Genomic DNA, 12,590 nt, shown 5'->3' on the forward strand with positions numbered 1-12,590 from the left:
CCAGGTACAGACGGACACTGACCCTGCAGTGTCCCCCAGGTACAGACGGACACTGACCCTGCAGTGTCCTCCAGGTACAGATGGACACTGACCCTGCAGTGTCCCCCAGGTACAGATGGACACTCACCCTTCTCAGGGGTCACTGTTGGCAGAGGCTCAGGATGCCGCTTTATCTCTGGATGGATGAAGTGATCCCCCCCTTCACAGCAGGACAGCATCACGTGGCTGCAGGGGTAGCCCAGGTTGATGTTGGCCTCGCAGGTTTTCCCCTCACTCCTCAGCCGCAGGCCCAGGCTGCAGCAGTCACAGCATTGCTGCAAAACAAGGGGACTGTCAGCAACGAGCATCTGGAAGCACTGAACAAACTGCCAGGGCAGTGGTGGAGTGCCCATCCCTGGAAGTGTTCAAAAAATGTGTGGATGTGCCACTTGAGGACATGGTTTAGGGGTGAACAGGGTGGTGGTGCTGGGTTTGCAGTCGCACTTGATGATCTCAGGGGTCTTTTCCCACCTTAACAGTTCTGTTCTGTGACTTAACACAGCTTCAGGGATGAGCCCACACACACCTGGAACTGATCTGCACTTCCCTAAGCAGTGGAGCATCTGTAAAAACATCTGGAGTTCAGACAGTTGCAAATATCAAAGCTTTACTTGTGCTTGTTTTTGCCATTCTGCACCAACGGGTCAACTGCAGCCACAACAAACACAGAGTCTGGCTGTGCCAGTGATTTCAGCAACTCCACACGTCAGGAAGGAGGGGTGCTGCACATCAGCTCCTCCCAGCTCTTGCACACAGGCCTTGTTCGTGTGTAGTACAAACAAAAATTATAAACAAAATAACACAGATCTGTACCTCTGCATTAGAGCTCAAAACATGGTCAGTTTGAAGCAGTGTGACAGGAATTGGAAATATCTTGCACAGACATGAGGGTCAGCAGCATCTGAGCCCCGTCAGGCATCAGTAAAGACTCTCCTCTCTGCACTGCTGCCCTGCAAACCTGCTCTGACCTTCCATTACCTGGCTGTGCCGGACAGCATCCTGCTGAGACAGTGGCTGGAGGGAGGCCAGGGTGCAGTTAGGAGTTATTTGCCTCCCTCTTCCCTCCCGAGAGCATCCGAACAGCAGCTCTGCTGACACGCTGATCTCCCACCTCTTGCAGTCTGCTCTGCTGCAGGTGGCAGACAAAAGCTGTGTGGTGCTTTACTTAGTCACAGACAAATCTGCTGCACAATTAGGACACAAAAGTGCATCAGAGAAATGACAGCAACTTCAGGAAGTCTCCACTGCGGATGCCTCACCAAGCAGGGAGGCTGAGGAGCTGTGAGTCTCTGCTGCAGAGACAACAGGGGTCACACCTGAGCTGGAGATGCCTTTGTGGATTTGAATTTAAGTGTCCTCTCACCCCTAATTTACTTATTGATTTGTTCATGTCTTTTAGCTATAAATAATGTCTGTTTCACTGACAGAAAAGCACAGAGCCTCTTTCCCTCTGCAACTCCTTTGACAGTCGTGCACTCACTGAGAGTTTGCAGTTACACTGGAACAGCCCCTCTGAACCCAGAGAGCCAGCTTCAGTCTGTTCCAATATTCACCCTGTGGAAAGGTGTCAGACACGGGAGCTGAAGGGCAGGACTCGAGCTGGCAGCAGGAGCTGTGTCAATAGAAAGTCCAAGGAGGGAGATCCCTGACCTGGCAGGGCAGATAAGAGAGGCAGTGTTTTAAGGGCTGGAGGAGTATGGAAATGGAGAGGGATCACTTCTCATCATCAGAAATCCTAGGTGGGCATTGCCACTAAACCAGAGCCTGTCTCCAGCAGGGAAATGCATCCACTGCCAGCTCAATGCTCAGAAACTCTTCTGCCAAGTCCCTTTTTTCAGGACAGCACTGGGGTTTCGTGAGCATTTCACACTCAGTGCACAGCCTTGCATGTTCAGCCAGTTTGGATGGCTGCAGCTCATGTTTTATGGCCCTGCTTCCTAATCTGAAAAATCCCCAAACATCATAAACAGCAGACATTACTCACATTTGCAAATATGCACAGCCACGAGGAGCTGCCTTCACGTGCCCAAAAACATTTGTGTAAAATTTACAGCACGCCCCTTGAAGAGGACGAATTATTTTGCATGCTAAATAGGCTAAATCATCTTTTCAAAAGAAGTATTAAAAAAAAAAAATCTAGCAATAATGAATTGTGGTCATGCTAGAAAAGGGAAAATTCCTCTTTCCATCCTCCCCAAATCCAGAACCTTCAAATTCAAAATTTTATGGAAAAAAATTTCTATTTTCTGCATTTTTTTTCAGTTTTAGCTCAGTTCTGTCACCTTCAATATGCAAAATAGAAGAAGTTCAAGATAATCCATGGTTTTACTGAAGTACTGTAAAATATACAATATTTGCCTTGAGGACCCTGGCTTCTTGCAGTCATAGTTTATTCACAATTTATCCCATGTGCAGGTATGACAGAGAGTATTCAATGAGTCAGACATCTTTGGGCTCACATATTTTCCAGGTGAACAAAACTGTCTCATTTTCCAGTGGAAAAACTTGTTCGTTGAAAAGTTACTTCTAAAATGCAAAAATTGGAATGCCTCGACCTTCTATTAGCTGCTTTCTGAACTTCCCAGGAATTCTACAACTGATTTAATAGCAAAGATGACTTTTTTTACCTTGCAATTGAGAAACACCTTGAGAACCATTCTTTGGTTCACAGCTTTCTGCATTCCCCTCAAAACTATCTTTGCTGGAATCCAGCATAATTGGATTTTCCACGGTGGAGTCTCCACCCACTGGGAAAAAACCCCAAGCATGTGCTTTTTGTATTAATAACAACTAAGTAAGTAAATAACAGTTAAAGCACCCTAAGGTTAGGCTGATTGAACACAGGCTGAACTCCTGGATCTGAAAAACCAGCACTGCCACCTCCACCTTGAAGCAAAAGGAAGGATCCCACACCTGAAAATGCCTGAAGACCTACAAATGTTTGTAACCTGGAGTTAAAACACTGGCTTTTGGCAGGACAGTGTAGATAACTTGCTGGTTTTGGGGGCAATTAATCAATCTTTCCACATTCCAAACAAACTTTTTTGATTCATGCCACAGCAGTTACTAAGAGCAGGGGAAACACCACTAAGGACTGTCAGCATCTTCTGCCAGATCACCTCTGAAACAATGTCTAACCATAATAAAATTAGAAAACCTTTCCTGTAGTACAAAGCATTACAAAGTTGGATTATTTTGTATTACAGCAGTACATACTGTAATGCTAAAGTAATACAAAGTCTCAACAGTCTCAGTATTTATTGATTTTTTTTCAAGCAGTAGCTGCAATGACTCAAGAGCTAAACAAGCTAAATAGGTGAGCAAAGCTGTTCAGTAATTTTACTGTCTCAGATGGTTTATCTTAAAGGAAAAATCCCATTGGAACTGGCATGAGCAACCATTCCACGAGAGTATTTTGTCACTGGTTTCAGGTCAGACAGGAACGATGGAGTTCTCCCTCCCCACCTCTGCCTGAGGAATGGCATGTGCAATCAGACCAACTCCACAGCCTGCCTCTGCCGGGCATGCAAACCACCCCTGGTGAAAACCTAAGAACAACAATTCTGTCACATTTCAGACATATTAATGTCTTCTCCCAAGTGCACAAATTCTCTTTTTACTCTAATGATAGGCTTCAGACCAAAATTAATAATAGTTCTGAAGATGACAAATCAGCATAGCTAATTAAACCTTACACTCTGCAGTGGATGTCCACGTTCTCTGCTCTTCCAGTGAACAATTATCTGTGAGAATCTCCGATGTACAGGAACAGATAGAACTAATCAGGTTCCTGCTGAGCCCACGGAAGCTGCACTTAAGCTGAGCTATAGCTATGTAAATTAGGATCAGAGGGAAATGAATTCTGAAAGGCACTGTTCTGGTGAAAACAAGACAAGCGAGCTGCTGAATCTTCAAACTGGTTTAAATTGGTTTGGCTCCAGTGATTCTCATAAAGCAAATCTCATTTATCTAAGCGGAGGCTGTGGCTCAGGATTTGTGATTTGTGCTGGCTGCTAATGGTTTGCCTTTATTTATGAACAAAAGCTTCCATCATCACCTAAATGCTTGTTCCTCTAGTCCAGCATTGTGTAGAACTGGGAAAGGGGGCCACAATTCAACACTGGAGCCAAGCAAACTGTCCAGTAATGGGTTTCACATTATATCTTCAATTAAGTTTTGCCCCATCATTTCCTAAATTCTTCTACATTATAGACACAAAAACTAAAATGGACTTTTCAGCTACTTCCAAAGCAAGGAAGCAAAAGCAATACAGCCAGTTAGGTCTACAAAATGGAGATGGAAATAATTCAAAACAACATCACTGTGAAGTTTTAAAAGGGGCTGCAAACTTAAATGCAAGCAGCTCCATTTCCCTGCCACATTCCTGCAACTTCACCTTTTCTGTGCCCCATAGTAGTGCACAAACAAATTACTGCTGAAGGCAGGCTCTGAGGACACCTTACACGTCTGCAGAAGCATCAGAGGAGCTCACCTTGTAGGACGAGCCCGCGCAGGGATCGCTCTCCTCGGGGCCACACGTGTCCCCCTCCTTGGCAGCGATCATCCCGGCCAGGCAGCTGTTCTCCCTCACCGTGGACACACAGCACTGCTTCTGGGCAATCCTGCAAGGGCCAAGCCATCACATGTAACACATCCCACAGCCTGGGCTCCCTGACACGCTGTGGAACCATCCCCATGGCACCTGGGCTGTGCCAGCTGTGCCCTGGCAGCAGCACCGGGCAGTGCCCGTCCCCTGCGCTGGCACTGCTGAGGGACCTTGGGGTCAGTTCTGGGCCCCTCAGGACAGGAAGGACATTGAGGGGCTGCAGCGTGTCCAGGGAAGGGGCTGGAGCACCAGGAGCAGCTGAGGGAGCTTGGGAAGGGGCTCAGCCTGGAGAAAAGGAGGCTCAGGGGGGACCTGTAGATTGGGCAATTCACAAAAAAAAATGGAAAGGGACGTCTCTTATCCCAGCAGAAACCAGGCAGTGACAGACACTTGGCTGCTTTTCCAGTATCAGTGGCCAAGTGTCACTTTTATATTAATATTTTTATGTTGGGTACCACAAGACAGGTGAAACTGGGAAGCAGGGGATTAAGTTGAAAAAAAACCAAACAAATGCTCTTAGACGCTTTTTTGTATGTGCAAAGTGTTTTCTGTATTTAAACACTGAAATCTCTATAGACATGTTCTTCTGAAATGGGACATTTAGACAGGAGAAATTCTTGGCCTGCTGGAGTATCACTGGCCATTCTTTATTTTAGTATTTTTTACTTATCAGCAGAGCTCAGTTTCAGCTCCTCTATCACCAGAAAATGAACTGGGAAACAACAGTGACAACCACATGCTCTTGGTTTGTTCTGTTTCACAAACCTGCTCTTTGCAGAGCAGGTAAGCGAATTTTAAAGAATATTCAGAACACTTCTGCTTCAGGAAAAGAGTTAGTGAGTCAAGCTCAGTGAACTGCTGCATTAAACTGGTGTGAGTCTCTAACTGGGACACGTGTCAGCAAAGAGCAGGGCCCGTGCTGGGACAGCTCATGCAAATGCCACCCAGATAAGCACGGCTCTGTTGTGATAAAACTCACCAATTATAAGATAAAAACTACTACACTGGGTCAGATGAGATTTCATCTAGGCTAACATCCTATTTCTGACACAGCCAGTGGTACAAGCTCTGGGAGTATTTTTATATCAGACTATCCATTGATTATCTAAAGATTTCCTGTAACCTGCTTTAAGTTCAGTCATCAAGTTACTGCACCTGATCTCTTGTAGCCCAGTGTCCATCTTGCAGTTAGTGTGGCTGGTCACTACACAGAGACAGGCCAGGCTGGTCCTTGAATGCCCAGAGACATCAAGATACATCAAGAAGTAGCTTCAACAACAACGTTTTTACCACATGAACACCTCAAAATAGCATTTGGAAACAACAGACACCCCAGTCTGCAACCTCTGTGTAACAGGGAGGCTTCCTTCATCTGCATGAACTGAGAAAATGAATCCTTCATCACGGTGATGGACACTTGTAACACCCAAATGTGTCCAGAGAACTGTCCTGGCAGAACAGGAACTAGCTTTTGAAACTAGTGTCTACTTTCTATCTATTCCCATCCCTGGCAGTGCCCAAGGCCAGGCTGGATGGGGTTTGGAGCAGCCTGGGACAGTGGGAGGTGTCCTGCCCATGGCAGGGGTGGCACTGGATGGACTTCAAGATCCTTCCAACCCAAACCAGTCTGGGATTCTGTGATTCTACTTCTTACAGTCTTCAGGCAGTGAGCTGAGCTGGCACAGACTCTTGGGAGCTGCAGGGTTCCAGCACAGACAGTGCCCCGGGGCTGGAGAGGGGCAGGGTCACCAGCTCTGCTCGCTGCCACATCCCCCAGCAGCAGCACCAAGTTGTTGTCCTTGCCTTCCAGGCTCTGAGGCCACATACTTGAATATTTTTTACATTAAATTTTTTCTTTGGACATAATATTTATAGGCGGGCTTAAATCTTTAAAACAGGGACACAACTGAAATTTTAGAAGTAAGACAGTTGAACCCCTGATCTCTTATTCCTTTAAATCCCAATAGACTCACAGGGACTGAAACATTTAGGATCTGGCTTTTTCATCTAAAACCAGCCTCAGATGTGCAGGTGCAACTCATTAATGTACTGGATTTACACCTACTTAGGCCAAGGCTGGAATGTTTTAATCTGCCTTTACTGCACAGACAGTTGGCATGTGTCAGTTACGTCACGCCAGATCCCAGTGGGGAGGATTTCCATCTCCCACTAACTTCAGAGAGGTGCAATGATACTAAATGTGATAAAAGTCATTATGCCAAAGTTTTTCAGTGCTCTAAATGATGGGATCACTCTTCGAGAATGTGAGTCTGGAGTAAGTTTGCCTTCATCCCTCCCCAAGGCCTGCTCCAGACTGGTGGGGAGGGAAGGGGATGAAGTGCAGCTCGTGCAGTACTGGGTCCATGTTACCCTGCACCCATCCTTGTTGTCCTGCTGTGCAGAGAGAACCTGGCACCCTCTCACACCAGATGCTGCTGACACCAGCAGCAGCACCAGGCATGTGCTCCCCCCTCCAGCAGAACCAGGGCCCACTCACAGTGGGCAATAAATACATCCCATAAGGACATGGACAATCACTGCATTTAGCACTGCCAAGGGGAAGCCAAGCTCTGCCCTCCAATTTAACTGCAACTCCACAGATGTGCTGAAAATGGGAAACAGAAATCTGTGCTCTGCTCATGTGGGAGACAAAAAGAAACCTTAAAAAGCTTTTGTTTAGATTAGATTTTGGGCAAATGGAGGGGGAAATCCTCCCTTCTAATTTGCCACGACATATTGCCAGTCTACCAATAATTTAGGCAATGAATGACAGTTCCCTGTCTCCTGGACATCCCATGAACTTCTCAAGGGCTGCTCTTTGTGTTAACCGAAAATGTTCAGTTTTACCTTACGTACCTGCAAATATCACCATCCATGCCACTTACAGGGATTTCTGTGCACTCCCCGTTGTCTATAGCCCACTGCTGTCCAGCTCCACAGCAGCTCTCAATCAATTCCTTCGTGGAACCTGTGTGAAACACACACACACACATTTCTGTAGATTATTTCGTATGGAATAGATTTGGTGTAACTCTGTTTCTTAATTGAGAAGACCTTTAAAATAATGATAGCTCAGGGTGAGGTTTTTCCCCTTCTTTCCACATTTTGTCTGGTTACAAGGAAAACAAAGAAAGAGACAACTGATACCTGGAACATCTTGATATAATTGTTCACCTGGTGATGTCACTCAGGGGGGAACAGCAGAAGGAAATTAGGAATTTTAAACAGTACAAATAATATAACTGAAGAAAACTCCATATTTGACAACTCTGAACAAACTCCCTGAAAAATCATGCTTGGCCACTTGATGCAAGTTGATTTACTAAGTCATTACACTGCTGTAACAGTGCCCTCACTACTCAAGCTGGGTTAGCACAGAGTGCCCCAGCCCTGGAGGGTTCAGCTGGCTTAAAAATACACTGAAAAGGGTTTGGGAGACATAACTGACCCTGTGAAACACTGGCACTGAGATGTAGTGAGAGATGGACATGCAGAATGCTGCTCTAGTTCCCACATTTTCCTTTGTGGATTTCCAGCGAAGATGTACATTTGCAGGTTGCAGTGAAATAGGGCTTTGCTGTATCCTATACACCTACTGTACAGACTTGGGGCACTTTGTTCTCCTCCAGCCTTCGGGGAGAAACAACCCAAACCCACCTGGAGCCACTGTGCCCCCACCCCGTGCAGGTGCAGGGGGGTTAAGGACCAAAGCCATTTGTGTCCCCCCCACCCTGCCCAGTTCCTGCTCACACGCCAGGGCACCACAACAATCTGCACATGGCCCTCAGGCTCTGCAATGCTTTCATTTTATACAGCACATTAACAATCTTAAAATATCCTTGAGTCCTGAAAGCTGTTTTAGGTGTAAGAGTTGCTCTGTGACATTGGAGGGTTGATCTATGCAGTTAAACTGGCAGGAAATACATCCAGTACCAGATAATTACAACACATTCCTATAAAACAGTTACATAGTTTTAATTCACTCCCTCAGTGGAAACTCCATTCATTTTACCAAGTGCTGAAATACATTTGTTGCTCTTGCTGGAACACGAGAATAGAGCAGAATTTAACTATCTACATTGCAGTAATCTACATGACTTATAATTCAAATAAAACTGAGTTACTCATTCCTCACTAAAGATTCAATATCAGATTGCTCTACTGAAGTGCCATACTATTAAACAGTCATATTTGCAAAATATATTGTCTTTTGTTGTGATCTTATGAATAATTAAACCCAGAATGAAGTTATCATAAAATAAACAAACCACTGCATTTTATCATCATCAGGAATTTTAAAGAACCTAGAATAACTCATAATAGGACTCACAGACATTAGCACGGATTTATGATATTTTAAGTCTCCATTAGCAAGAACAAATGTATACAACTAAATACATGCACAGGACTGAGGACCACAGAGTTTGTCTGCTGGATAGAGATTTTCAGCTCTGTGTGTAACTAAAACATTCAAACAGAGCTTTGTTTATTTGGGGCTTCCATGATCTTAGCAGATTTAGAAGCAGATTCGCATCTGCTCACAGAAAACGAAGTAATTTTGTTTGAGAACTCTGTAATCCTGGGGGTTTTTTATATACTGTGTGAATCTTTGATACTTCATAAAGTCCTTTCACAACCCACCTGCTAATAGATAATTTGCTATTTATAGATTTCTTCTCTAAGGGAAAAAAAAGGTAATTTATGTCAGGCTGCCCTACAAAACAGCAGCAGTTTCCTCACTTGTTTGCAGTTCAGTAACTCACCTCCTGCAATTATCACTCTACATCAGTCTGAAGAGACGAACTACAGGACATCTTGGCCTAATCTCAAAAATTTGTGCATTGTCTTCTAAAGACATTTAGAAGTTAATTCAAATATTTTGAAAACCATTTTTCCCTCAGAGAATTTAAACTCCTCCCTGCCTGTGCTTTCAAGTTGTCTCAGTGCCTGATCCAACCCTGAGCAGCAGTGGGATGGCCTCAGTCGGACCCAGGGACACATCCAGTTTTTCCGCAGGATATCCACACAGCTTTTACATGCTAAGAATTTCAGCTTCCAGCTACAAATGCTGCTATGGGTGGGTGGGTGTATTTTAAGAAGTTTAGCTGAAGCTCAAACTGAGGAAAACACACAGTTAAAGGCTACTAAATTATTTCCTCCCACCGACACAGTGAACCAAAAGTTTGTTAGAGCAGCAAAGGAGACAAAGGAGGATTTTCCTCCCCTTTTTCCCTCCCAGTGTTCACAAATTATGTTTCGAGAGCGAGAAATCATCAGCCAGCTCCAGAAGGTCAAGAAGGGATAGAATATCTCAGTCTCTTGCCAGAACTTTTTTGACACTGAAGTTTCCCTGATTTCAGCTTCACCTGGATTTCTACTCAGACCATTTAACACCTTTAACACCGCCAATTTCGCTGCTTCCTCCCATTCTCACTTCGGGTTTGCAGCTCTGCAGAGCATTTGCATTGACTGAATAACTCCTGTTATGCAAATACCCATTCTCGGAGCCAGCACTCCTGACTGAGCTGTCAGCAGCTTTATCCATCAGTCTGTTCCAAGTGTTTCTTTTGTCTAAGTAGAAAGACAGACAAGCCTTAAGACATCAGCACTTCCTCACTGAGCCTGGTAAAACACTGGCACAGGGTGCCCAGAGCAGCTGGGGCTGCCCCTGGATCCCTGGCAGTGCCCAAGGCCAGGCTGGACATTGGGGCTTGGAGCAGCCTGGGACAGTGGGAGATGTCCCTGCCCATGGCAGGGGGTGGGATGGGATGAACTTTAAATCCCTTTCCACACAAACTGTTCTGTGAGTCTACGATTCCTCACATGATGGGAGCAGCGAGGACTAATCCATCACATCAACCAACCCACCCAAGCCTCCCACCCACCAGTGGACAATTATTTTCCTTTCTACTAAAATTACTCCAGGAGCCGTGACATTAAGGAGTCTTAGATAGTAACTTTAACTACAGAGAGACCCAAGTAAGGCAGACATAGCACAGGGGCCTGGATAGAATCAGTTGGCTGCAGGTAGAGGTGAAGTTCAGAACTGGTATTAACCCCAAATACAATTATCCATAATCCAGGGAAAGCCAGAGCACTGCATGAATCACCATGAGGATCAGCATGTCAGGGGCAGGGCACTGTCAGCCCCAGGCACCCACATCTCTTCAGTGCTGGCTTTAATTCCAGCTGTTAATTGCTGGGTCAGCACTCACATGTGAGAGAGGCAAAGGTCATACTGGGAAAACTGAGCTGAGCTCTTGCTGTTGTGATGGAGCATCCTGCTCCACTCCTACACCTGAGGAAAATAGTTTATCTTCCCCAAAACGATAGTATTTACACTTGGGGGAGGGTGGGACAGGGGATTAAACACCAGCAAACAACACAGGATCTTGCAAGGAAATGAGTTTGTGCACTGAGATTGATTTTGATATGGAGCCTCAGAAATGAGACACTCCATTAGGAGCCATCTCCCTCTGGAGGATCTCATTGCTCACCCACACGGGCAGCTGACAGCCACGACTCCCGAGCTGAAACATTACTTTGATAAAAGCAGCTGCACAAACTGCCCGAGCGCTGAGCTGGCATAAATCACCCACCCTAGGGAGCTGGGTGGGGGCAGCCTCACAGCGCAGCATCGCTGGGGAGGGTTCCATAAGGCCAAGTGAGGGATCAGGATCAGCTCTGAGCACAGGGAGCACCTCTGCCCCGCAGCACCTGGGGGAATTGTGCCTTTCCAGGGAGCAAAGCAGACGGGCTGAGCTCCACCAGCACCTCCTCACAGCTTGCAGGGAAGCTCTTCTTTGATCAGGGGCGTAGGTTCCTTTCGCCTGCTGCAACCATCCTCACCCACCAGGAATGAGTGGAGAAAGAACAGAAATGGGGCAGATAGGGAGCAGTTTCCATCACTTTCCACGGGCACATACAGTCAAGGAAGGGATCAAAGCAGAGTCTAAGTCAGTGCTCATGACTTGTTTCCCTTATTAAAAAACCCAAACAATAAATGCAGCTTGAAAACTTGTTTATAGATTTACATATGTTTAAAGGAAGGGGTATCCATACCTGCAATACCCCCAGCACATACACTGAACAAGGATTGCTTGCTCACACTGGAGAAAAAAAGTTATATTTCCTTATCAAATACCTGCCTGAGAACATAAAACCACATATTCTGAAAAATAATGACAAAAACTTCACAGAACAACTTGGTGGAGTTCTTCAAATACTGAAAAATAACTGTTTCCAGTGGGTCTTTTTTTTCTGCTCCAATCTCTTAATCATTTAAAGCTCTAATAAATAAATAACAAAGTACTGTAGCTTTAGCCTTTGATAGGTTGTCATTTTCTATCTTATCAACAGCCTGAGAAGCTTTATTAAATTCCCTCATTGAATTTCACCATTTAGGTGTGCATTGTAACATGTTCTCAGCTTGATTTATCTGGAATGGCTGGGAAGACGTTTTAATGAGTAAGGTAAAGAGGAGAAGAACATTTATCTTGGCAGAGACAGGGGAGGGGAGAATGACAACACGGCCCCAAAACCAGCTGCTTTCACTCCAAACGGAGCTATCACTTACGTCATTAGGGCTGGTTAAGCTCTCCCCAGGACCTGTTCCCAGATAAATGAGCGAGGGTTTGCTCTGTGCAGGTTCCTGCAGGCTCCTCCAAGCGCCTCAGCGTTCAGGATGTGTCTGACTCTAAATCTCCCTGAAACGAGGGCAGCGCTCAAGTGTTTCCATGACCAAACCCCCAGTGAGCTCACTGCTTGGGACGGGGCTTTAACCCACGTGCAGCTTCTCAGTCTTTGAGGCTTCTCTCCTTGGAAATGATGGAAAAGCAGATTGCAGGAGAAATACAGGCTGAGCTGAGCATTCAGCACACATCTCATGGATCCAATCCAGTGCCTAATCCTTCTTTTCCACTACCCTCTTCCATTCCTGCTGGAC

General features: G+C 45.6%; 1 protein-coding gene across 4 annotated transcripts in view; it reads right to left on the reverse strand.

The window, feature by feature from the left end:
* Nucleotides 1-12,590, reverse strand: part of FBLN2 (fibulin 2) — a 95,601-nt gene that overhangs the window by 26,159 nt on the left and 56,852 nt on the right. For all 4 annotated transcript variants that reach the window (XM_042026659.1, XM_042026660.1, XM_042026661.1 and 1 more), the window contains exons 3-5: nucleotides 7,502-7,613; nucleotides 4,532-4,661; nucleotides 128-314 (exon numbers count right to left, since the gene is read on the reverse strand). In XM_042026659.1, the coding sequence (XP_041882593.1) occupies nucleotides 128-314; nucleotides 4,532-4,661; nucleotides 7,502-7,613 (429 nt within the window). The remainder of the gene's footprint in view (nucleotides 1-127; nucleotides 315-4,531; nucleotides 4,662-7,501; nucleotides 7,614-12,590) is intronic.

The sequence above is a fragment of the Corvus kubaryi genome, unplaced genomic scaffold (genome assembly GCF_017639235.1).
Source record: "Corvus kubaryi isolate FWS band 111438036 unplaced genomic scaffold, C.kubaryi_AGA036_p1.0 37285, whole genome shotgun sequence".
NCBI classification, from domain to species: domain Eukaryota; kingdom Metazoa; phylum Chordata; class Aves; order Passeriformes; family Corvidae; genus Corvus; species Corvus kubaryi.